The sequence below is a fragment of the Amblyomma maculatum genome, chromosome 1 (genome assembly GCF_055883805.1).
Source record: "Amblyomma maculatum isolate TAMU_Amacu chromosome 1, ASM5588380v1, whole genome shotgun sequence".
Lineage (NCBI taxonomy): Eukaryota > Metazoa > Arthropoda > Arachnida > Ixodida > Ixodidae > Amblyomma > Amblyomma maculatum.
In genome coordinates this window covers 114,209,594-114,237,353 of record NC_139344.1, presented here as the reverse complement: position 1 = coordinate 114,237,353, position 27,760 = coordinate 114,209,594, and the positions used below count along the sequence as shown (strand labels likewise).

General features: G+C 43.6%; 1 protein-coding gene across 1 annotated transcript in view; it reads right to left on the bottom strand.

Moving 5' to 3' along the window:
- Positions 1-13,294: 13,294 nt before the first annotated feature.
- The window catches only part of LOC146203535 (exonuclease mut-7 homolog), an 86,080-nt gene continuing 71,614 nt past the window's right edge, over positions 13,295-27,760 (bottom strand). The window contains exon 15 of the mRNA XM_084588830.1: positions 13,295-26,993. Coding sequence (XP_084444956.1) covers positions 26,800-26,993 — 194 coding nt within the window. The 3' untranslated portion in view covers positions 13,295-26,799. The remainder of the gene's footprint in view (positions 26,994-27,760) is intronic.

Genomic DNA, 27,760 nt, shown 5'->3' with positions numbered 1-27,760 from the left:
TTCATCACCCCTGACGGCCTTTCCTGTCCAGCTGGAAGTTTCCAGATGACCTCCCAGCTGGAATAAGTACTTGGTCCCAACTGCATAGTTTCAACTCTCTGTAAAGAAGCAATTTATTTTTATTATGGGCTGCTAAGTTATGGTCATCTTACGGGTTAGAATTGATATTCCCAATGAACATCCAAACTGAATGGACAATTGTTATGCATGGTGAAACTGGAATTCAAACTACATTTCAATGATGCATTGTGTGTGTGCTGGCTAAGATGTTAAAGGAAGCTGGTGCATTTCGCTCCCTAGTAAAAATACATCCAAACATATTAGATTTCAATAGGCTTTGCAGTTAAAAATTTTGCAACTAATTTCAAAGTCCAATCTGGAGTCAATGATTTCAATTCAAGCATATTAGATAGTCTCGAGAGCTAAATTAAATGTTTCAGAGAGAAACTCATGCACTTAGGTCCTGGACCCAGTTACAAAGGAGCAGCAGATGTTAGCTGCAGAGTAGGATGAAAAAATTTACACATTATTTAAAAAAGAGTGCAAGAATTAGAGACCGTATGTCTAGAAGATCTATTAATGCGAAAGTATTACTTCGCTATGTTTATTTATTTATTGTAAGTACCTACAGCGCCCATGAGGCATTATTGTAGGGGGGATACAACTAAATACAATAACACATGCAAAGAAGATACAAGGAAACTTGTTAGCAAGGTAACACAACACACTGATAGAACACTAAATGAATTCTCAAGTAGTATAAGTGATAACATAAAATACATTAACACAGCGCTGGCAAACGCACAGATTTCACAGATTTCTGTCCGCAGACGGCGTCCGCAGACGGCGTCCGCACACCGCATCCGCAGAACATGTCTACAAAATCATGTCCGCAGCAGTTGTGAGTAATTGAGAAGTGGTGGAGGTTAATGAGTGGTGTCAATCGATGGAGAGTGATGTAATGATGCAGCAGCATCCGTTCTTTTGCATTGCTCCAATGCAGATTCTGCAGTGCTCTTTAACTTTGCAACATTTCTGATTTTACAACCCTAAAAAGTGTATTCATAGCTGTTTTCACAATTTCAGGAATACCTGTTTAAGTTCATTCAGTGAGGCCATTAGATTGTGTTTTATTGATTGCAGGTTGCACCAAGTGTGAAAATGCGGGAGAAACCAGAGGTTGGAGTTTTGAGTTCAAAACGGAGTGGCTCTAAATTGCAGCAGTGCCTTTGAGTAAAGAAAGCTTTTACTGTCCTGCCAAGAAAAATAGGAAACATGCAACAAGTGGCATTCATAGTTAAAGATACTTATACTGTATTCTGCACGGAGGTGTCATGTCGTAAACCGGCAGTCAATATCGGTTATGTAAGAAACACACATTTAATTTACTGAGAATTATCCTTTTATTGATATTTGCTCTTGTGGTGCTTGCCCACATAAAACTGCAATACCTTATCTGTGGGGACTTGCATAATTAAAGGCAAAGACAGTACCACATCAAGGTAAAGCTCACTCATTGAAGAAATCTTTTTTTTTATTTGCAGTGTTGTTTATATGAATTTCCTATCTCAAATGAAAAAAATTCACACTAAGACTTATGCGAGTTTCTACAAGGTCAATATTTTTATTATAGATCGGTAGCCATCTCTTTCATCATTTCCTTATTTCAGACTCAAAACAAAATAGTTTTTCTGTGTTTATTTCTTCATGAAATTGGACCAGGCAAACGATTTTTCAAGTAAATAATTTCAGTGTAAAACAGTCTCATTAAGATCAAAGCCAGTAATAAACACACTATTATCAGCATACATGATGAGCTGAACACTGTTGTCAATATGAATTATGTCATTTATGCACAAATTCAGCAAAAGTGTCCCTAATACTCTTCATTGAGGTACTAAACAAAATATATAAAGGATGATTTGTTTTCGTTACTGGTCGTCTGATTCCTTGAATGGGACTTGATTCAATTATTTCCAATACCTTTACGAGTGCTGGTAATTAAAAAAAAATATCTCTACGAACGTGTGCTCCATGCTCTAGCAGATTTCATAGAGTTCCCCGATAGAATATTGAGCTTTTATATTAGCATTGCATGATATGTTAATTGGATGTGAAGCATGCTTGATGTTCACAAATGCATGCCATTTCCATAATTCCAACTCCCTTAATTGTACGAAATGTTGGCACAGAGCTGAAGTGTTGCCATTGAATTGGACTCCAAATTGTTGACTGGGGGCCGATATCCAAGTTGGAAATGGTCATTTCCGATTTTGATTTGGCTTCAACTGTTTTGTTAAACTTGGAACAAAGCCATACTGCCGCGGTGCAATCCATCGCTACGTACGTGGTTCGGCTAGAGCAGCTCTTTAGACACAGTGACAGACACAGAGACCAATGACAATTTTTATTTAAGAAACAGCCAACAAAAGTGAACTGAAAACATGGCAACCGCTCACCCCATACATGGTTACTATACAAAGGCACACTGCACTCGAACCTTTTCTAGGACGCCTAGCGCGTAGGATGCTTTCGTAAAAAAATAATAATAATAATAAATAACACGGCGTTGTACACAGCATCGAATTCAGGTGCGTACACTTCTGCCTTTTCCCGTGCTCTCGAGTTAAGTGATCCTTGGATGGCGACTATAACCATCGAAATGTGATGCATTTATCTTGGAGAGCTGATCGATGCCGCGATCCCTGACATGGGCTGCTGCGTACAAAGAAAATCCTCGGCCTCTTCGCAGCATACAGGAAACGGTGCTGCAAAAGAGTAGAAAAAAGTTGCATTATGAACATAGCGATTTGATGAATGCGCAACATATTACAAAACTTTCGACAAAGAAATCTGCGTTATTGTACCTCAATCAGGGTTGTGAATGCGCACGGCAGACGTGCGCCTCAGCATAGCAGTCAGGCAGCGGTTAGTTGCCGACGGCGGATGTTTTCGTGGAGGTCTCCATAGCCGTGGCCGACTTTTTTTTTTTTTTTTTTTTTTTTGAACACGAGGAGCGTCCATGCCACGAGCTGCTGCTGCACGAGGTCCTGGAAGCACGTGGGGAGAGACAAGCGACACAGCACTTATAAATAAGCAAAATGCGAGACTTGATTGATTGAATGTCCTTTATTGAATTGGAAGGCTCATGGCCATGGATGGGGATAAAGGGGAGTAGACATAATCTTCATTGTTTACGTCGTCACTCGAATCACATTGCTCTAACCAGGCCACTAAGCGAGCCATACTTGGCAAATATCATCTGTGTGTTTGCATCAGTTTCTAGAAGGGAACGGTAGTTCAGGCGGTAGGGTTCGATCTCGGGGCGTCCAGTAGAAAAAGCAGGGCATTCCCAAAGTAAATGAGATATGCCGCCGCAGGTTAGAGTCGTACAGTGGGGGCACGTAATCATTTTCTCCTTATACTGACGCCAGCGGGCCATAATACGTGGCGTGTAAGCCGCATGGGCGATGAGCTTATTCAAAAAGACTTCTTGACTTCGGGTGAGGTGGGTTCTTCTCGTAAAAGGTGGGTCTGGTGTGGCCACCTGCATGCGATGCTGACTGAGGCTACGAAGACTGGTCCGAGTATAGTGCATAAGGGCAAGAGAAGGGGTGAGTTGCCCGCCCAAGGTCGAATAAGGATGAAGCAAGGGGGGTGGGGAAGTAAATGTGGACATCCCACCTGCCAAGGCAGCCGCGGCGTGTGCCGCCGCATTGACCCCTGATTCGTCCGAGTGACCTGGGGTTCAGTGAATAGCGACAGTTCTAGTCGTGAGTTGGTGGCGTTTAAGGAGGCGCTGTATAGCCGTAGCTGTTGCATCTTGTGAACCCGGAGTAGCGATTTCCTTGTAAGCTTCAAAGGAATCAGTAAGAATACGTAGTGACCTAGTTCCGGTGCAAGGCACTCCTGACAAGGCTCCCCAAATCGCGAGGAGTTCAGCGTGAAGAGGGGTACCCTGAGGTAGATGGCAGGCATAAGCGCCTGAAAGGGAAGGGTTGTCATTGCATACCCAGGCCATAGATGCGAATTCGCTTGTAATGGATGCGTCGGTGTATATGTCAGTCGTATCGGGGATTCGCTCTTGTCGGTGGTGGGCAGCTAGGAGCTCCCGGGGAATGACAAAATCGCGGTTTATAGATCGGCGATGGACGCGTGTGACTACTGGCATCTCCCAAGGGGGAAGTGATGCATATAGGGCTGGTTTTTTGTCGTTACGCTGTTCATCCCAGGCCAGCAGGCGACGCCCCTGGACAGTGTTCTCTAAACGTATTCGATGACGGTTCTGTGACTCGGTAACGATGGTAGTGAGAGGTGGAAGAGCGGCCAAACGCTCAAGTTCGGCTACAGGAGTGTGCTTAGGTAGACCGGTAATAGTGCGTAGTGTTGCGCGATGAAGGTGTTCGACCTTAGCGAAGTCAGTCTTCGACAGTTGGAGGACCGGTGTGCCATAGAGGATTTTTCCGACCGCCGCTGCTCTGGCCATCGCACGGCAGGCATGCTGCCGCGCACCGCCGTGCCGGTTGGACAGGCGACGAATAGTATGTAGCAGTGCTGGCCAAAGGCGTTGTAACTGATGAACCCATTTCTGGGGGCTGTTGCAGCTTGATATGGGCAGGCCAAGAATGCGGATTTGCCCATTTGAGGAGGTGATGGTGTTGCCACCGATGTGAAGATGGATCTGCATACTGGGGTTGGTTTTATGTTTTCCGTCGATACTAATCAATTCTGTTTTATGTGGTGCGAGTTCGAGGCCAATTTTGGTTAGTGTATCTTCAAGACAAAGAAGGGCCGCCTGAAGTTCAGTCTCCATAGAATATTTGTCTACGTAATCCGCTGCCTCAGTACAGACGGTAATATCATCGGCATATATAGCGAATCTTGCGCTTGTGCTGATTTCCAGATTCTCGGCGACGCGTGTCATGGCCAAGTTGAACAATATGGGTCCGAGAATGGAGCCCTGAGGTACACCCCTATCCAAGTAATAGGTTTTGGGCACCCATCCCGGAGCTTTGCCATGTAGCTGAATGGGTCTAGATGTCAAAAAATTGCGGATCCAGATTTGGGCACGATTACTAGGAAAGCGTTTGGCGAGTTCCTCCAGGATAACCTCATGGCGAACATTGTCAAAAGCTTTGTGTATATCGACAGCCAGGAGATAGTCAGGTAGCGTTTTACGATGAGCTCTATTCAGAACTCTTCGCAAAAGCCAAAGGCAGTCATGCGTTCCAAGGTTAGGGCGGAAGCCGGCTTGAGCTGGATGAAATCCAGGACTGACGTATTCAATGTAGTGACTAATCCGGGTATGCAGCAGGCGCTCGATGAGTTTACAGAGATGTGAAGTCAGTGCAATTGGACGCAAATTACTAGGAAGTCGAGGGTTTTTGCCAGGTTTAGGGATAGGAAGAATAAGAGAAAGCTTGAGGTTATCCGGTACCGTTCCGGTCTCCCAGTAAGAATTAATGATGTCGAGAAGGGCATCCTGGGCTGCCGAGTCGAGATTGCGAAGCTCCTGCCAACTAACTCGGTCATGCCCGGGTGTGGCGCGAGCTCGGCCTCTTCCGAGGGCTGCTTGCAGTTCTCCCTTTGAGAATGGGCGATCCAGGTCTGGATCAGGGTTTCCGACTGGGAAAATGGAAACTGCTGGTGGAGGCGTTAAGCTGGCGTGTGGGAAAAAGGTGCGTATAACTTCATCTTCAACATCAGCCGGGTTGCCATTGAGAAGGAGATCGGCGAGAGGTGGTGCCCCGCGTACCTTGCCATTTAGGCCACGAAAGATGCGCCAAAGTTGTGATAGGCCCGGTCCTTGTCCAAGACGGTCGTATGTAGAGTGCCAAGCCTCACTTTGCAGGTGAAGCTGGTATGCCTGGAATTGTGTATGTGGATTTTAGACCCGATATGGCCTGAACCCACTCGAAACGGTCAGTGAAGGTGTTCGGCACCTCTTTGCAACAATTTTATTTTCGGCTCGCTGTTCGATTCGAAGCTTTCAAGGACTAGCGTTTCTGACGGACTAAGCCTAATCGACGCCCTCAGGGCCCACCACGACCACGGCTGCTCCCGGGCCACAGCCGGGCGGCGCTGCCGCCACAGCGCATCCGGAAGATGTGACCTTCAAAATTTTGCGCCCGGCGACCTTCACTCCGTGCCAACCACCGACTACGACCCCACAGTCAAGCCAAGTTACAAGGCGTTCCGATTATCCGCCATTACCGGCGGGTCACGAGCAGATGGATGCTGCGCCATACTACGTATCCAGCCAAACCCTGACTCCGACACCACAAACGCCACAGGTTACACCGACTACAACCCCACAGTCAAGCCAAGTTACGAGAAGTTGTGATTACCCGCTCTTACCGGCGGGGCATGAACAGATGGACGCGGCGCCGTACTTCGCATCCAGCCGAACGCTGCCTCCGACGCCACAAACGCCACAAGCTACAGGGAGCGTTGATTACCCGCTATTGCCGACGGTGCACGAGGAAATGGATGCCGCAGCTCTGACTGTCTCTGCAAGCCCTCCTGCTCAGGTTAAGACAACTACAGGATGCAGCATGACTTCAACCTATCGCAAGCGTCAAGTGTCCCCGCAACGTCTGCACACAGAACGGGTGAGTCTCCCCCATTTCACTGTTCTGATCAGGCCACTTAACAAAGTGCATGTCACAAACATCCCGAAACAGGCTATTACCAACGCAATAGAGCAAAGCGCTCCGTCTCAGTATTTTTCGGATATGGCCATTCTCCGCTTTGATTCTGCTGCTAACTGCATCCGCATAACTGTCAGGGACGCTGAGCATTTCAAGAAGCTGTGTACACTGACCCGTTTAATCGCGCGAACGCGGGATTCTGTCCAAGCGTTCGATGTGGACACGTCCCCACTGAAGCGGCCTGCGGTTGGCAGCACGCGAGGTGTGATCAGAATTAGAGAAGGCCTCACGATGGACTATATCATGGCACATCTGCGCTGCGAGACAGCTGAAATCACAGACATACGCATGCTCGGCAAGACAAATTTGCTACTTCTGACCTTCGCATCAGACGCATTACCTTCTCGGCTAGTATTCGACTACGAGATTACACGAATCCGTGAGTACCGCCCGCGCCCAGTCGCATGTTATAACTGTCACCGCATCGGCCATGTAGCCAAATACTGCTCGTTTCCCGCCGTTTGTCGGGATTGCGGTAAGAACCCGCACCCTGAGGACCCCGGCTGCAAGCAGTTTCCTCATTGCGTAGCCTGCGGCGCTTCCACGCATATCGCCCTGAGTGCCCAGTGCCTGGCTCGAGCTTACGCAAAGCCTGTCGACAAATGCGAGACAATTTTGTGCAATTTATACTTACCTTGACGGTGCTTGCGATCTCCCGCAGGTCGTCGCCATTATCAACGTCATTCCGCCCAACGTAAAGTACGGATCGGCGTGCCGAAAGCGCATTCACGTAAACGCGCAGGCCCGCCATCGTCGAGCACCTCGGTGACCGAACGCGCCGATGCCATGCAGCAGCGAGATCCACGAACCGAATGCCGGAATCGCGCGCGTTGCCAGAGCGGGGGGCACCTAGCGATTCCCTAGAGCGTCTAGGGACGAAAAAAAACAAGCAAACCCAGTTTTTGACTACGTCACGTCCGGTTAAGCATCGAGCCCGACGCAAAAAACGTCACGCCAGGCCGCGGCGTGTCCACCAATCAGCGTTTCCAGCCGAGCTACCCCTAAACGCTTCTCTCTCGGCGGTCCGCCTGGTTAGCTTGCCGCTTGGGGCGCTATCGTCAGTGGTGCCCACAACAGGAACAAACCCAAGATATGAGTGAAAATGCTAAAAACATGAAAGGTGATTACTCTCGCACGAAGAGGTACTTTCAGCCAACTAACGCGGCACCAAAGGGCTCCCACTGCCACTTCAAGCAAGAAATGTTTTATGCTCATATCGCACCAATGGTGAAGTCGCCTTATGCGAATGGATGCTGTATTATAGTGCCTCCAAGAGATCCATGTACTGCTTTCCTTGTACCTTGATGTTGGCAGGAAAGGACCAGTTTACGGAGCCAGATGGCTTGAGTAGCTGGAACAAGGCATATGCGAAGCTGAAGACACATGAAGAAAGTGAGCATCACAGACAGTGCGTGCTTGACATGTGTAAGCGGCGTTCAATTGGAACATCCATCAGTCGATCCCTTAAAGAGCATTGCACGGAACAGGCAACATACTGAAAAAATGTCCTTCAGCGCGTAGTTGCTATGGTGATGTTTCTGGCAGAATGAGGGCTCTCTCAGGGAATCCAGCGATTTAATCGGATCTCCTCAAAACGGAAATTTCTTTGGATTTCTTGAACTGATCACCAAGTTTGATCCTTTCCTTGCTGCCCATATAAAGAACTTTGGGAACGTTGGACGGGGCAAAACATCCTACCTCTCCTCAATCATTGTGGAAGAGGCTGTAGAAGCTCTTGAAACTGAAGTTCGGAAGAAAATCACCTGCGAGATTGTCGGTGCTAAGTACTACTCTCTTACGGTTGATTCCACACCTGATGTGTGTCATATGGACCAGCTTACAGTGGTCATCCGCTGCATGGCCAACAATGGCCCGAAAAAAACATTTTCTTGGGTTTTTACCCATTACCAGTCACACAGGAAAGCATCTCATGAGGTCAGCACTTAAATTCCTAAAAAATCTTGGAATTTTTAAGACTGCTGAGGCCAGTCGTATGACAACGCAAGCATCATGGCTGGCAAGTACTCTGGCATGCAGGCGCAACTGAAAAAAATCAATCCGCAACCTAATTTTGTACCTTGCACTGCTCACTCACTTAATCTGGTCAGGGCACATGCTATAGATTCTTATGGGCAAGCCGTTCGCTTTTCCGGGTTGGTTCAGTGTCTATACATTTTCTTAGCTGTGTCTACTCATCACTGGGCTGTACTCAAGGCTTGCATGAAACAAAACAAGGCAGTGGTAATCCCCAAACAACATTCAGATACATGGTGTTGAGCTTGAGCAGATGTAATGAGGGATCTTGTGGTCAGTTCAAAGAAATTAAAGCCGCTTTGATTGAACAATCAGATGATAGGATGAGCGAACAGAAATGAAGCACCAGGCAAAGTCTTTGATTAAGACAATGAACACATTGGAAACCGCGATCATGGTCCAGTTTTGGGACAGTTTTGCAAAGCTTCAATGCTACCAATAAGGCACTTCACAGTTCAACACTGACTGTAAATGCCACCGTAAACGTCATGAAATCGTTGTGATTTTGTGTCTGGCTTAAAAAAGATCTTCATCAAAATAGAAAATCTCATGAAGGAAGCGTCGGGCAATACATTCTACAAAGTAAGCACCTAAAGAAAGAGAAAACAAGCAGAAAGATACGACAGCACCATATGTACAAGCACGCTAGAGACACAAGATGCTTCTGCTAAATTCCATTGTAAAATCTTCGTCATGATTGACAACCTTCTGCAAGACCTCAAGACTCGCTTGAGTGCTTATACTGAAGTCTGCTCGCATTTGCTGTTACTACTGACTGGGACAGGTTTTCGCAGAAAAGCGGCGGCTTCAGCAATGAATCTCGTGGTATCCTTCTGATCTGGCTGGCACATTACCCGATGAACTTGAGCAGTTTATTTCGCTTGTGAGAAACGAAAGCTGTTCTTCTGCGACAGACATGCTGAATTATTTAACTCGACAAAAGCTTGAAGTTTCATTCCCAGACGTCCATGTTGCTATTCGAATTTTCTTGTGCTTGATGGTCACAAACTGCACAGGTGAACGACCGTTCAGCAAGCTGAAATTGATCAAGAACAGACTTAGAACAACGATGACTGCCAGGCGCCTCAGCGATTTGTCACTGCCGAGCATGGAGACGGACACCTTAAGGCGGATGAACATCGAAGATCTAATTAACAGGCTCTCCCAACAAAAGGCCTGAAAACGCATGTAGAAGTGTGAATACCTTTCATTTGATTAAATAATAAATGAAAATCGTAAACATGTTACATGTATACATGCCATAATTAAAGTGGATTTTTGTGAAATGCTTTTCTTTGTGTAAAAACGACAAATTTATATGTATTCGGCAGGTTCAAAAGAAGAAAGGTGCGTGAGTAATGCAAATGTTTCTTCTCTAAAAGTGAAAATAATTGGAGACGTACATGTAAAATGTATAATGTCTATTTAAAAGCAAACAGTCATTGCAAAAATGTAAATACAAACATGGCCGGTCTTGAGGGAAAGCGCACTTCTCTTCTCTTACGGCCTCTCCAATGGGGTCTGTTTCCACCGCGTGCAGCGCCTCGGTGGGGTCACCACTGCCCCACTGCTGCTCCTCTGCTACAGCCGTTCACGCGCAAGGGAAACAAGCTCTCGCTTTTAGCTTCGCCCACGTCAATTGCAACCGGCAGGTCCTGACATTTTGCCCCTTATGGTTTATACAAAGGCTGTAATCAGCATCGAACATTTATTGTGTACGAGGAATAAAATACAGTCAACAATCTGCTCACGCGCACGCTCCTTCGTCGATGCGGCCGTACACGGTCGAATGAAGCTTCGGGTACACTACAATATTTTTTACCCCTAAGCTTTGTACAAAAATAAATTTACCAGGCTATGCAATGTGCCTTTGAATGTTGTAAGCAAGTGTAGCGCGACCTGACGTGAGTGCATGGTGAACTGTTGGGTGGAGATTCTGTCAACCGCTACCGTTTTCGTTTAGATCAAAAGAGGCACCGGCAAAAATTCATGACGCATCTCAGATTCAGAGTGAAGAACAAAACTTTACTCATATAGTAAAAATTTCACTTGTCTAGTGGAGTGGGCTGTTCTAGCTTCATTCAAAACATATCAGTCGGTTGAAAGACCGATGTATATGTAGTCATTTAACCAAGAAAATAGGCATAAACAGTTAAGCAGAATTGAAAAGAGCGGCACACAATCAAAAAATTGTCCTTCAAAGTTACACATTGCACTAAATATTCATCAAAATGCGACCTGCGTCTAGAAAATTCAGTCTCAAAATCTTCCTGCACGGCTTGTGCACATAAGGAGTTGGCCTCTCGGTCTTCTCTGTCACTTTCCTGGTATAATTAATTGAGAAGAATTCTGAGAAATTTTTCAAAGATCAAAGAAGTGGACCTAACAACGTAGCTGTTGTCAATTCCTTTCGGACAACTCAGTGTTGAATTCTGAAATGCTGACTGAATCAGGATCTTAAGTACTTCGAGAACATTTGTGTGTGGTAGGTGCACAGCAGCTTTTTCGAAAAAGAAAAAAAGCTTGTCCATAGGGCAACAAGCTCTGGTTTCTGATAATGCAGTCCACTAGAATATTGTCCTCGCAGAAAAGTGTAGTACATGGGGCAGTTTCTTTTGCTAGTTTCAAGAAGAATAGCGCAAGCGTCACACCCGAAGTTCATTAACTAAACGATATATCCAGCGACGTAAGGTAAACCGGAATATGTGACAGTGGGAAATGAGATGGTAGGAGATTCCATCACTTCCTTCAGTGCCTTGATTTTGCTCTCAGATGAAACGGCCGTCTTGACATTGTAGTCATATGCCGCTAGCTGTTACGGCCTTCGCATCTAGCATGTCATTCCCTTCTGCACATTAACCTTACTTTCCTGAAGAGAGTCTCAATGGGTCGCTATATAGGGCTTGAAATGAGTCTTCAGTGAGAGTGTCCTTCTTTAACGCTTTAGAAGTTTTTTGCATACTTTCGATATAGCAGGTGAACTCATTTGTAAGTCACTGCATCGGGTATCACCTTCATCATTTATTGACCTCTTTTTACCACTTCGAGCACAAGTGGTGTCATGAATATCACACCATTTTTAATTTTTTTCATAATAAGCTTAATAGTATCATGTAAAAATTTCATTAAAACAATGTTTATTTGCAAAATTAATATAATGTTTATAATACCACACATTGGCTGATGTATGAATTGTAATAACATTTAAAACTCAACCCTACAATGTTAACTTTGACTGTTACTAATACTTTATATCATGCAAGTATTTTGCAATTTACATTATTTTTATGAAATTATTTTCATCTTCGGTGCTACATGGATGGTTTCGCATCTAGCGCTGAAAGACTCTTTTGCTGTTGCAGACGAGTTGCTATTATGTTAGCCTTGAAGAAGCTTCGATGTGATCACTGCTCATTGTTTTTTTTTTTGTTCCTATTCTTGTACAGGCTTGGGAAAAATTCGGATTAAAATGGACAAAAGTAGCTACCATGCCACAATGTATGTCATGCTTGTCGAACGTTTGCTGAATGACAGTGTTTTTTATATCCGTTCACATGTGTAGTATGTTGACGACATGCCGCTGCAGCATCTACCTTCTGTGTTCTTTAATTTTGGGGCCGCACTCACCATGAAACTCACAAGCGACAGCGCGAAACCAGGCAAAAGCCACCCGCCGCTACTGAAGCAGACAGCAGACGCAGAGCGAACAGTGAGCAGGTCGCGCCGCTTGCAGCGGCGGAGAGCGTAACTCAAGGAAAACGTTGCCATTGTTTCAGCGGCGACTGAAAAGGCCGCAAGAAAGAGCGCGCACTCTCCCTCAAGATCGGCCATGATACAAATTACGTATTCATTCAGTGCTTTATTTTTTTGCGAGAGTTTTGTGATCCCTTTATTTTGGGTGCCTCGTTTTCGAAACTATTTATTTTTCCGCATGATAAAAATGTTAGAAACAAACATTTGTTGTGCTTAGGTCAGCGTAGAGAACACAATATTGAAATTTATGTAGAAACATTGCCTTAGGAGAGCTTAAATTGGTCTTTCTGGATAACTCCACAAAAAGAGTTGGTTGATAAGAGTATTGAGTAAGAATTTGCAAAGAGCATATGAAGAAGACCAATTTCTTTGCTTCGGATGTGCTCACATGTAGCCAACTATTCTGGGCAACTGTGAACTACACCCAGTAATATTTTTTCTTTTCACGAATGCATGTTCTTATTTTTGAAAAAGAGCGCTTTCTATGATATAGTAATATCTCGATGTCAAACTGTTCGCGTGCTTTATGGGAAAGTATAGTTAATACCAGGTGGTGTTCATAAACAGTCAGCAGATTCAAGTAAATATGGCGTGTTCTCTCCATAGACAATTCTAAAATGTGTGAAGTTTGACAGAAAGGGGGGGGGGGAAAGGGGGATCCCTCAATTTTTGAACCGGACCTTCATCACTGTTAATCCGGCCCTGAATATAACACTGCTCATGTGCGCCATGTGTTTTCATAATTGGGCCTGCCAACTAGCAGCAGATATTGAAAGAGACAATAAAGCAGATCAGCAGAGGAACAGTTTATTTCACTTTACATAGACAAAAACTTGAGTCTTCATGGAAAACCCAGGCATGACTCAACAATGAACAGCAAGCAAGTCACTCATACTCTTGAGGAACAAAAGACAATTCTGAGCACAACATAAATGATGGCTTATGTTTATGGAGTTTAAAATCCCAAAGTGACTCAGGCTATGAGGGACGCCATAGTGAAGGGCTCCGGATTAATTTCGACCCCCTGACGTGCACTGGCATCATACAGTACACTGGCGCCTTGCATTTAGCCTCTATAGAAACAGCTCGGACTGAGCGCAGGTTTCTGGCTCAGTAGTAAAGCACCATCCACCGATCCACTGTGGTGGGGCACAACACAAAGGAATGCAATGAAGTTTGATGAATCCAAGAATCTGATCCAAACTAGACCTCATTAAAACATCCAGCTGTGAACAGACTCACTCATCTTAACAATAAGACCATCTTTGGACAACAACTTCAGGTCAACATGCAAGCATTATCATGAGAACCAACATTGCCACCCCTGTCACACAAGCAAACACATTATTATGCAGCAAAGTATACTGTTGTTATACCTGTCGGGTATAACATCAGAGCAGCAAATTACTAGAGACAACCCAGGGCTCTTTAACGTGACCTGACAAAGCACAACACATAGGAGTATTTGCATTTTACTTCCTACAAAATGCAGCCATAGTGTCAGGGATTTGGTCCTGTGTCCTTGCACTCAACAGCTGGATACCACAACCACCGCAATGGGTGTAGCAGCAAAACATACGCTGAGGTCACCACTGCAGTATATTACACACTTCCAAACAGGAACACATTTAGTATTTACTATTAGCGCTTCTGGAGAATGCGTGACCTCTATGCCATATTTGAAAATCGTAAGTGCAATAAAGCAATGTAGGTGGGCAGTAGCTTCTGCAGTGCTTATGCACAACAAACAACATATAAGCTCTATAATAGTGCAAGGCCCTTGCATTGTAAATCAATAGTAAGCTGCAACACCACCACCATTACAGCATATATAGACCCAACTATTAAGATGTCAATGCAAACGAGTTCTAACAAGTATTTATGAACAGAAAAGAAGGGGTGCAAGAAACAGACATTATCTTAGAACACATTTGGTAGAATGCTGGAAGCTGCACTGGTTTGCGCCTTGTACAGACATTATTCACACAATATCAGTTGCACGGCACGCCCATGCAAGCAAAACCATGGAGAGTAACAAGATGGCAGTCACCACCATATGAGCGAGACACTCATGTTGTCCAGCAAATTAGATAATGATCTCCTGTCCAAGGCATTTTGTACGGGGATTTTGCCAGCACTGTTCGACGCACCTATTAGAGAAGCGGTGTATGCCACCCCTTCCGCACCTCTCTTTGTACAGTCTTTTGGGTCCGTGACCACAACTCAGTTTCAGCTTTTAGTTTAAAATCTCTCAACAGCATGACGACTGAGGAGGTTACAGGGTTGCATGTAGAAGACTCTTGCTACCTGTCAAACCTGATAGCAAATAGGGTTGATACGTGTAGCCAAGAGGTTCTAGCAGTCGAACCATTAGAACTCTAGCACCAAATGATGTAGTAGGTATGCAAGGTTGCCAACCAACAACCTAATCTGGCAGCACCTCAAGTGGAGGTTGAGCAAGAATTCAATTTAAGCAGAGCTCACATTCACAGTGCAGCAACCAGACTTGGATCTGCATACCCAAGTAAATTTCTAGCACACTGTACATCCAACTATAAAGACAGCCATCTATTACAGGTTTTTCAGAAGCCAACAGCTCAATGAATTTAGTATTAAACATTGGTCTCACATCCTGTCCGAGTCTATACACTCTAGTTGCATAGAAAGATTGTGATAATTTTTTGTAACACACAAAGAACAGGAAGCCATTTGAGCCAAAGGTGCACACTGTACAATGCCAACAGGTTTCAGTATACAGATCAGACAATGCATATAACTAAATATGTACACGGTGATCCACTCTTAAGGTGAACGTGCGAATGTGCAGTCGCACTCTTTACAGCGCTCATGCTTTTAACGTGGCCGCACATCAAAGCAAAGTGGTGTGCGTGCAGGATGATCTGGAGGGGGTGTTTTGCATCATGTGCCAATTAACTTTTATGCACGGCCAGTCAGACAGATGCACTGGCACTTTGAAGAGTGCAGTCACATACTTGCATGTTCACGCTAAGAGTGGATCACCCTGTACATGCATTCAGCAACCAGACAGTGCATCTATGGAGAACATGTAGTCCACAAACACACCACTGAAGACTGCTGGACGGATGAACTATTTTCGAATGCATAAAACAAACTGAAATAATGTAAAAGCAATGGTAAAACACAGCTGTACAAAACATCTAGACCAGATGCACTAGGTATGTTAAACGTGATGGCACATTGCCTGAAAATGGTACACAAGCTGGGAATACCACTGTAGCATCACAACCAGCCCAACAAAAAAGTGTGGCCTTGTTACATGTGCAGCAAATGCTCAAACAGCTTGTGCATATTTTCAGGTATACACATAACAGACAACACTGTAAGTGCTTCTCCTTAATGGTATCACGAAGTTGAAAACTGCCAAAACAGCTGAGCTCCAGCTTATGCAGCAAATATTTTACCAAAGATATGTCAACTTATCTGCTAATTGGTATGACTGCAGTGCATATGCCAATGAAGTTTCAGCATCCACGATGTGCAAGGTCAGTTTATTGACTTTTTATAACTTTCAAGTTCAGAATGCTAGCTTACCATGTGACAGGGGCTGAGCCAAAGAACTAGCTCAAAACTAAACAACTTTCATAGTACTGATGCCACCAATATGACAGCACCTCAGGCATCCTGCACCTTCAGTTATTTTGACATATTATACAAAATGTATGGCAGATATATGCACATATGAAAGGACCCTGTGTGCATTCCCCCCCCCCACCCCCCCCTAAAAAAAAGAAGTGGCTCTTCACCAAAAAACATTTCACATTTCAAGCAGTTGCATACCTGCCAACCGAGCAACATGGAAATTCGGGAGACCGACGTGGTGGCAGAAAAAAGAGAGGGGGGGGGGGGGGGGGCATATTTTCTTTTTGTTCAGCATTTCGGAAATTATTGAGGCTGACAACATTGGAAAGAGGTGAGAGTGGGGGCCCACTAGTTTATTTTGAACTGATCTCTCTGCTGTTATGCCGTCAGAAACTCTTCCAAGTACTACCGTATTTACATGATTGTAAGCCGACCCCTTTTTTAGAATTAGAAAATCAGAAGTGAGGACGGGATCAAAACCAAAGAATGCATCCTTTAATAAGATAAAACTATATCAGGGAGGATACGGCAAATTTATTTGTTCTACAGCTTCAAGTGCAAAATTAAGTTAGTGTGCGTAACTTTTACTGCGCAGCACGAACTGCACCTGTGGGAGTGTCGATCATTTGCAGAAGAACAACTTGTGGCGAAGCTAGTTTTTTGCGCATCAGTCGCGTCCAGTCACGTGGCATGGCAGCACTTCCAAGGAGTGTTGATGGATGATGAAAGAGCCAACACCGATCGTTCGTTGAGTTTGCGCGAGGTTCACGTGTTCGCATTTTTGACTTTACGACCGGCCACATGCTTTGTCATGAGCTCTTCAGTCCAAAAAGCATTTGGTACTTCTTCCGCGTAGCATTCAAGGAGGCGGCTGTCATTTATTATGCCAAAGGAAGAATTTCATTGTGGGCCGAAAGTTCTAAACGGGTTGCGGGTGTGGCGGTGGCAGTGAGACAAAATTTTCAACGCTAAGTGAAGAGGCTTCCGAGGTATACAGTTGGTATGCTATCCAGAGCTAGAGGTCAAGCTTGCAGTGTACATCCCCGAAATATGTGATTTGCAAGTAGTATAGCCAGGCAATATTTTTTCCGAAGTGGCTTGTTGGGGAAGTTGGTTGAACATTATGTTAAAACAGCGCTAGAACATGGACAAATAGAAAAAAAATGTTTGTCCCTTTCTATCTGTCCGTGTTCTAGCACTGTTTTTGGGACATGCAATTGGGTGACTTACATTCGAGTCGACTTACATTCGTGTGAATATAGTATATAGGCTCGTGAAAGCGTCTGACTCCTCACGCTGGTCTATGGCAGCACCCATCGGTTGCTCGCATTCGTGGTGGTGCCGGCAGCCGCTACCTCGATTCAAGCTGCATGCTGATGACTAACTGCTCCCGCACTGCTTTCCAGCATAGTTATATTATAGGATGTTATAGGATTATAGCTATAGCGTGCAAAAAAGAAAAACAATGAAAAAATTTGAAGAAAACAAAACGTGGGCTGTGGCTGCCACTTTTCTGGAGATTTGAAGTTGCGTCCGTACGATCGGGAGATGTAATCGAAATTCGGGAGAGTTGGCAGGTATGCAGTTGCCACAAGCAATAAGGGGCTTGGAAGCTAGAATTTCATGCACAGAAAAATTTGTTCCCACACCACTACCACACTTTTTAGCCAATCTCAGGGCCTTCAAGGATAACAACCAGAGGTCCTACACAGCCCTTGTGCCACCTATAGATACTATCGAGGACAAAAGCCTCTCCAGGACATGCAAGCTGCAAAAGGAGCACACAAACTTATCAGCTGGCAGCACCAGGCCACATTTGTCAAGGTGCAACTTGGAATCCTGGAGTCTTTTGTCCTGGATAGTACATGCAAAAGTTCGAGCTCACAATGCTGAGTCATTGCTTCCTACAGCTGTCTTATATAAACACAGTGCTCATAAACTTGTGCTCCTACAAACTGCAGCATGAGCACTGCACTTCAACGAATGAACCAACACTTCAGCTGGGCTCACGTGCTACTCATTTGTCCTTGATCACCACTGCATTTTGCATGCAACCCTGTACTTGAATGCCTCTTGTGCAGATGCTAAAGCAAATGAGACAAGCACACCTACAAACCTATAGAGGTACTGTACACACAACCAACTGCAAGCAATGGTATAGTACCGGCAAATGCCACGTAACTTTGTGCTTGTTTTGTACTTTCAGATATTTCTTTGCACCAGCATTACAAATCTTTCTCATACAAAATAAAAGGTATTTCTGCATTTGTGAACAGAGTTGATTTTCAAATAAGTCAATGGTAGGAAGTGGTTCAATCCTGCATGCCACTTAAATTTTCACCTGTTAAAATACTCACAAAGCCCTCCTTATGCAATGAGGTAGGTACTGGAAGAACGAAAGAATCAGCATGAAGCTTTGTCAGGTATTGGAACAAGAGAAGCGAATATTTTTTTTCAAATGAAGGTTCACAGGTTGGCCTCATGCGATAATAAAAATATCTTGAGACTCTACTTGCCGACATCACATACAGCTGTAAAGAGCGTAAAAATACTGCGAGCAATATTACCCAGCCAGACCTAATAGAGACTAATTTATTTTACAAGCAAAAGTTTTTTCTTCCTTGTCTGATGGCTAGTGCACAATAGGAATAATTTAAAAAGCGAATTCTGAGCCCTCAAAACGGCTGTTTCTTAGCCACCAAGATGCATCCTGGTCACTACATTCACTCTGTCCTTTTTTATATATTTAAAACTGTCCCACACCTTGCAACATTACTGCTCGCTTCACATCAAAACAATCTGCTAAGCCAATACTATAAATACTACATGTTGTACAATAACAAATGTGAAATTGCAGGACTTAGTAAAGGCTGTCAGACAAGCTCTTTGACTCCCTGTAGGCAAAAAAGTAACACATCCCCCCCCCCTCCCCCAACCACGATTCACATTTGCCATGACATTCAAAGGCCAATTATCACACCTGCCTGCATCACGACCATAAAAGGCATATTTGCATAAGTGCCTTCTACGGCCAACCTAAATAACAATTTTGATTGGTCAGCAGGGAAAGAAAAGTTTTCACTCATGACTGGGGGTTGGACTTTTCGATTTAAATAAAAGGTCACTGCAGGGAAGGGTGTAGCTAGCTGGCTGTTGAAAATTAAATAGGGAAGCCAGGGGTGTGATGCGATGGTGGTATAGCAGGACAAGCACAGTTGTGTGATCTGAGGTATTGCTCCACTAGCCAAGTACCATTTGTTCACTATCGTAAGCTTAGGGAAGCTAGTGAATTAAGTAGTCTTATCAACTAACGATAAATCAGGTATGGACACCACAAACATTGGGTGCCAATTTCACTGATGCCGTAACACGCAGACCATGGCCTAATGTCAACCTAGTTCTCAGAAGCAAACTTTCATTTGTTTCCATTTGCTTGCTATCAATATTCACCTTTGTTGCTCAATTCCTTCGATATGCTCAGCTCCAAATACTAGAATCTGAATTTTAACTACATGCGCGGGAAAATGATCTAAATGCCATCTAGCGACAGCACCACATGCATGTCTAAAATGGAGCCTCGCCACGACTGTCTCAATCCCACATAGTAGTTACTAGATGGCATTGAAATGCAGCTATCCAGAAATCTGCTGCCGGCTACGTGTTGTACTATATGACTTTTGCTCATGACTGTACACTTATCCTGGAGTTAATCTATTGTTTTAGACCTCACATATAATGGCATGATCTTTGCATAAAGTGCAACAGGTGAAATGTCAGAGCCCAACAGTTACACATTCAAAGACAGAGTGCATTTTCCTTTCACGTCAACGATGGCAGTAGCAATGAGTGTTTCTCATGCATTTTTTTTTTCGTACACTGAGCATTCAAGAAATGCACCCTTAAACTAATTTAAATCTTAAGGCTTACTGGCTGGATGTGCAAAGTATCACCTTTGCTTGCTGTTATACCAGTGGCAGGTGCAACTGTCTCTGGTGGTGCTACCAAGGTTTTGTAGCAACAAAAAGGCATTATTTCTACATAATGAGACATATATGCCATGACTCAACTTGGGTCAGGGAAATGCAGTAGAACCCTTCTATAGTAAAGGTACTCAGAGCTGCAAACATTTTGCCAAGGCTATGATGCAAAAGCATTGATGGCTCCCATCCACAGCTCTCCTTGCAGATCCTGGTTCGCTTATATGCACTATGCAACACTATTAATCGCCAATACCTACCAAAAATTAATTTGTGCAGCTATCATCTAAAGCCCCACTTAACCGAGCCATACGAGCGTGCCTGAATGGCCTAAAGGTAGCATGTCTGACTCTGAACGCAAGGGTCCTGGAAGGTTCACTTCTCTCCCTTTGGCAGCTCCTGTCAAATTGGTTATGTCTCCTGAGGTCTTGTAATTCTATGACCAATTAGTGTCTGGTCATATCACCAGCCAGAGGCTTGCTTGCGATTTTTCACTTGCAATGCTGACAACACAGAGGCCGAATTTTGTGGAGAATGGGGCCTTTTAACACAAGAGTTAAAAAGTAACTTGGCAAGTGCATAAGTCTTCTGCAGCCTCAGTGTCATTCAGCTCTCTTGGTGTCACTGACCTACTTGCATGTTCTCAAAGCTGGCATGCTTGGGAGGGTGCAAAATTCTACATAAGCGCCAGTGCGATGAACTCCGAGACAACAAAAGGGTTAAGAGGCATTAGAGACTTAACATAGTGTGTTGTTACTGAGACGCCTACTGCTTACCATGCACTACTAGTGTTGGCTTTGCAATTATGCCATTGCAGACCTACTTCGCAGAGATTTTGATTATGAGAGTGCCACGTCATCATTCCACACAAATCATGTCACCGTGACCAAACATAACCATTCTTTATTAAAGATGCCTTTACTAAATAAAGAAACAAAATGTACAGTAGGGTATGAAAGGAAAAATGGGACTGCCATTTCACTTTGCTATATAAGTTTACTATAGCAGGGTTTTACCTCTAGTAAGACTGCTATGGTAAACTGTGGGCCTTGCAGCAAAGAATGTGACAAGGCAATGGCTAGAACTACAATTAAAGCTTTCAGTACAACAAGTGTGCTAATTTAACGCCTTTGGCAACAGCTTTAGAAATATTCAAAGTGTGGCATAAAAGTTCCTAGCATAACAAATTGCTAGACGGCTTGTTTCACACCTTTGTACATGGCTTATTTTTATCTAAGAGTCAAATGTTAAAGGCAAACAAGCATGCTACTTGTAGGCAAACACATAAGGAGGATGCTTTTCCACTGCCGAAATTTGTGTGCGCTTCACTTTGCAGTTTAGTAAGCATAAAGGCAAAATTTTATATGCAGCACAACTTACTGGTTAGTTACCGGACTTTGATCCCACTGTTCAAAAACTTCTGTGTCCCACCATCACTAAATTAAATTCTATGCTGTAAAGCACGATGCAAAGTTCAGCTAAAAGCTGCATATGATGCGACCATGGATGCAGATCATGCTACCAAGCTTCAGCAGTACTTTAGACTTGCTCCTCTGTGCAGTCCTAGGAATAACACTCAACGCAGCCGAGTGTGCACTCTGCGCTAGTGCCTGTCGACTGTGAACTCAATTCGATGTTTCAGTGCTCTGTGTAGCAACACAACCTTGACAATTTATTGCTTAAAGCATTACACTGCCATGCGCAGCTTTCCTATCTAAATGGCATGCCAAACTGACTCCAGCAGTTAAAAACAAAAATTGGCAGAATTGAAATGTGGCCAGAAAAAAAATGTTTGCTCAGCCTACTAAGTAACCAGGAAACCTCAATTTACATAGCTAATTAGTTTGTAATTCAGCACAAGCCGATAAAGTTTGAGAAGCAGCCTGACCGCTGTACCCTTTTGATGAAAGTAAGCCCCATAACTTACACCACTACAGCAGAAACAAGGAAACAGAAAATAATAGTCTGGAACTCAAGTTGACGGAGAATCGAAATGTGTGAGCAAGTTTCATGGTGAGCATGAAAAGCTGCCGGAAAGCTAGCAAGTTTATGGATAGCTTAAAGGATTATAGACACCAAATTTTGGTGGCATTTTTCTTCTTGTTAAAAGTCATTCCTGTTAAAAGTCGATCCACACGCAGTTTTCACTTACGACCGCTAAATAATTTATAATCGAATTTTTTTTTCTCACCAGTTTCGGTATCAACAGCAGAGAGATGGCTGTGATGTCACAATCATGTCTTGATGTGCGGCAAGAAAAAACAGCAATATAATCGCCCATTCTCGACTTGTAGTGATTCCTGTTCTTGAGGTAGGCTGGCTTCATCATTGTAGTGAATTCAAATGACAGAGCAATGATTATATCGCTGTATTTTCATCCCTCACGTGACCTAGACTTGACTGTGATATCACAGCCATCGCTGGGCTGTTGAAAAATCGATTATAAATTATTCAGTAGTCGTAGGCGAATGTGACATGGCGATATCGATCCGTGTACATTAATGTCCTAGGCATCATTACAAATGATAAAACACGAACTCAAAAGTTAGGTGTCTATAGTCCTTTAACCCTTTGAGGGTTTATGTACAGCAGCGGTTTTCTTCGGTCTTCAGCAAGGTTTTTGCTGTACCTGTAGGGTTTCAATCTTTGGTCTGAAAAATTCGGCCCTAATGATGATGCATGCTCACTGGGAGGTGCTGCCACCTCCTAGGGCTTACAAGAAGCATTTGAAATTTATGGCGCTGCCTAGCTGCAGCTTGGTTGGTGGCAACTGCCCATTCTGGAGGGAGGGGAGGGCAAAACTTGAAACTTGATTTTTATCTTTATGGGCCCTTTGGTGCAGGAGATAAACAGAAGTGATTCCTAGCTGTAGCTTGTGACCCAGTTAGAGGTAAGGCCCTTGCATGGTTGTGGTTACCCTTCCCCCCCCCCCCCCCCCCCCCCTTCCTGTGATCACAATGGAGGCAAGCAAAACTTGATTTTTATCTTTATGGCCACCTGGGGTGCAGGAGCCACAGAAACAGATTGCCATCTTTATTGGGGCTGCTGTTACCTTGTTTATCATGACCCTTACTGAGGTATTCCTGCTCTCCTTGTGGTTTCCTGAGGTTCCCACTTTGACTTCAAAATCCAGTGCCTAATAATTTTCTACAACTTTTCCTTGACTTTACTCATACTAAACTTTCAAAATACGCAATAAAGTAATATGACCATCTGGGAAGTTTTTTTCAAAACAATTCGACCCTCAAAGGATTAAGAAATAACAACAGGGCATTCACATATCAGGCTAAATTAAATTTCAAAGACAGACCACAGCAGCTGCTCCCAATACTAACAGCCCAATGTGATAACCAAAAGCGTATAGAACAGAGGCAGACATGAAGAAGCCAACAGTAAACAGTGGAAGACTGCGTAGGAGAGGCTGTACACAGGCACAGCTAGCTGTACAAAAGCATGAGGCATCAGAACTAGCAAAGCTAACACTCAGTAACTGTATTAGTGAGCAGGGCTCAAGCTTGCTTGCATGCAGCAGCGCATAAATAGTGGAAATTAAACTCAACCAGCATAGTGCAAATGGTGGCCATAAATGTCTAATGTGAAACATATCTAACACCTAATGCTAATGATTCCTAAATATATTAGGAATAGAACAGCCCTCCTTTCCAAATCACTTTTCATTTGATGAGCATAACTGCAGTAATTGCAGTAACCTGCTGTTATGATGAAGCAAACATGCTGGCATCTATGCAGCAACAAGTTACAAATATCATCCGGTTACACAGGATGCAGCAGCACTAAGTGACATTGGGCACGGTCTGCAGTGCACCATCCTTGCTGAAACTGGCTACAGCCACCACAAGCCACCACTACAAAGAAATGCTTGAAATTCTAGGATGCAGTCGGGAACAGGCCGCAATGTGGACTTCGAATATGCATAAAGATCTAATGCTCTGTGTGAAGAGCCCAAGAAAAAAGTCAAGAGATTAATGTAACATAATTGCAATTGCACACATATCTGAAAGGCACGCACACGAAGGCATTAAGGACAATCCCCAAGGAGTGGAAAAGCTGCAAATAGAATTTTACCTGGTGGCGGTCTTGCCACGTACATGGAGAAAAAAAAAAAAAAAAAAAAAGCTGTTCACTTGCGATCTAGCTTGATCAGATTTTTTCCTTGTGTCTACCGCTTGCCACATAGTAGTGTGCATCAGCCATTCAGCATGCAGAACTGGTTCTTGTCCCCATTAGTCCGCAACAGCCGCCACCGACAGTGTTCCATATCTACAGAGCGATAAACGAGACAAGAGAGAAAACATATAACATGTTTTCTCTCTTGTCTCGTTTATCGCGCTTAGATATGGAACATCCTCACCAACTCGCCCGACAACTGACCTTGTCCACCGACAGTGTTCATCCTTATATGAGAACTATTTTACAACTACTGATATAAGCATTTTAATTGGTGTGACGAGCACAGACAACTATCTGATCGAAGTTGACGCAAGTCCTTGCAGCACCAGCAGCGTAGTTTGAAAAAACTGCAGACTCAAAGAGTAGCGCAATAGATTTTATTGCGAATAGAAATTTTTCTACCCGTAATGATTCAGGGATTGCTTGTTTCAATGCAAATAACAAAGAATGCTTACTATCATGCTTTTCACATCAGGCGTGATGCGGAAGCATTTACGAGATTTGAACGCAAGTAGACATCCTCTGCCGATCAATACTGCCATGGCTAGTCAAGGGGTTTCATCTCTCATTGCTGCTGAAGTATCGTCAGAATGCACGAACGGTGTTGCAAATCATACCAGATGTATCCCTCATGTCCAGTGATGCCTTTCTAGGCTAGCGCGTGTATGACGGGTACAAAAACAAAAGCCAAGGCCATAGTTTGTTCTGGCTACTACTCGAGCATACAGGGCACAGTGGCAGCTCAGCTCCTGTGTGCCCTGCAGTTACTGCAAGTAATAACAGCATCGCTGCAACAGATACAAGCTACACCTGGCTGGATGGCATTGTGCACAGCTTGCTGCTTCCCAGTGGATTGAGTGTTTCCCCCTTGGCCTTCAAGCAAAACACCCTGTGCAGTTTCAATGTTTTGGTAGCTGAAATGCCTTCAACCCTGAAGTAGCATCAACAGGGGTGAGCATACTTTTGTATACATCAATCGAGAATTGTGCAAGTAGCCCGGGCAGACCTTACCACTGCCAGTGAAGAACAAGCTTACATAAAAGAACTAACTTATTAAAGGACAATTTAAGGGATGCTAACACTAAATTTAAGTTGGCCTGTATTGGTAAGGTAACTTGGAAAGAGGACACTCAACGAAAGTGGAACATTGATAAGCTAAAAACTAAAAAAAAAAAGAAAAATGCAGATGCCGCCATCAGCAGCCAATTTAAAACAAATAAGCACAGGTCTCAGAGGCTATAAGATAGTATATGATACACTGCCTTTCACTTCAAAACAATGGCAACCAGTCAATGGTTGCAACAATGGCAACAATGGTTGAAGTGAGAGTTTTTAATTCCATTTTCTCCGTGATAAATGAGTTTTCTGCTACAAGACAAACTCAGCATATCCAGAAACAGCCAAAGAATTGATTTTTACAGCTGCTAACATTAACTGCATGGAGTTGTCCTCAAGTGTCTCTAAAGTGCACAGTAAATGGTCTTTACCTCTTATGTCATGGCTAGTGTGAGTCTTCAGCAACCAAACTCTTCACATCTCTTGGGACTGTATGCCAGAATTAAAAAAATATATGCAGTCTTAACTTGTGCTTGCAAAACTATGCCTAAATCTTATAACCGCACTAGAGCCAATCCTACCATTGCAACTGGATTGCCATTGCCCTCAGCTCCAATATTCCTCGATCACCCACTGCATGCAGATTTTCCTTGTATGTCACAGAGATCAATACTGCTCTGTCCCTGAGGTGAAGTAGTGCTTATGGAAAGCAAACATTTTAATGCAAAGCACGTTTTTGAGAACCCAGAAGTGCCTTCAGACAAACAAAATTCCAAGAGGCCAAGATCTGTCATGATGGTGCAGTTTGATACTATAGAATGCTCTGCAAACTAACTTTGAGACTCAAGAGTCAGCATCAAAAACCGTGTATACACATTCCTATTTGTACTCATCAGTGGCACTTTGTTCTATTAGTGAAGTGTGAAAAAGCCCAGCCATTCAATCATGGCACACACCAATGCAATTTGTAAATGTGACCAACCACTATAGTAAGGGTTAAATACTCAGGAAGAAGCGGCTGGTACAGTTGTACTCACAAGAAACCAGTGTAAATACAAGACAAAATCCAAAAGAACCACTGCAGCAAACTACAGTGAGTTGTGAACTTTCATGCACACTAGATTCTCTATCACAAAATTGAAGGAAACATCAGACAAGCAAAAAAGTCTCATCACTTAAATAAAAAACAGAAGCACTAAGTGCAAAAAAAGTCATCACTTAAATAAAAAATAAAAACACTTGAAGTACAAAAAGGTCTCATCACTTAAATAAAAAAAAAACTTGAAACACAAAAAAAGTCTCATCACTTAAATAAAAAAAAAAACACTTGAAGCACAAAAAAAGTCTCATCACTTAAATAAAAAACAAACACACTTAAAGACTGAGGAACAAAAAAGTTTCAAAGACAGCACAAACAAAAGTCTAGTCACTTTCAGGCAGTTGCAAGTGACAACAGGCTAGTGCCTGAATGATGTTTGCCTGCGACCATTTCGTCGATATGCCCGAGGTTTGTAGAGTTTTTCTTGGCGGGGCTGATTTCCGTCGAAGTTCTGTTCAGCTCCTTGAAGAATCATTGTGAAGTTGAGCTGTTCGTCTTCACACCTCTTCTCGATCTCTTGGTAAATTTGCAAGAGGCAGTATGCATCTAAAGCTGTTTGAAGGCCATAATATGAATGTCAAAATATAGCTCTTATCTGAAGTAAGAATACTAGCATCCATGCCCTTAATTTACTTCATCCCACATAAACTGACACTACTGTAATTGCTCTTAATTGGCTTACTTCATATACTTCAGCTAAACTGAAATGAAGAGAATACCAAAAACCACTGGCCCTTTTCCGGGACCTGCTCCATGGCACTGGGAATGAACAATTTTACTGTGCGACTCGCTTATGTCTAGTGTGTGTGAGAGTACAGTTTCACAAGAATTACATGCTGTCAGCTGCTGGTTTAAGATAATTTACTTTGATGTGACTTCTGACAAGTGCAGAGCAGTTAGTTCAACTTGCACATCCAGCTCATTATGTGCTCTCCTCACACTTTTCTTTAACTGGTGCTCTTGAGCAATCAAAACATTTGTTACACTGTATGTTTCACTGCTGCAGATTTCTGCACCTGTCAAAGGTGCCACAGCGCTGAAAGAGCAGTCCCATATTCAGCTTTCACATAATTGCTTCGTGAGCTTTCTGGTGGAAGTTTTCCTCTATAATTCTTCTGATGTTCATTATAGGTGCTCCTCTATGACACATTCTATATCATCGGTGTTCAAATGATGTGGCTGGTTATAAACACATACACAGGCACAAACGCTCAACTATCTGAACCAACATTTCAATGGAATGCAGGCAGAAATGGTCATTTTGATGCTCACTGACTAACAAGTGTGATTATTACCACTGCCAACAGGTTAATTTTTTA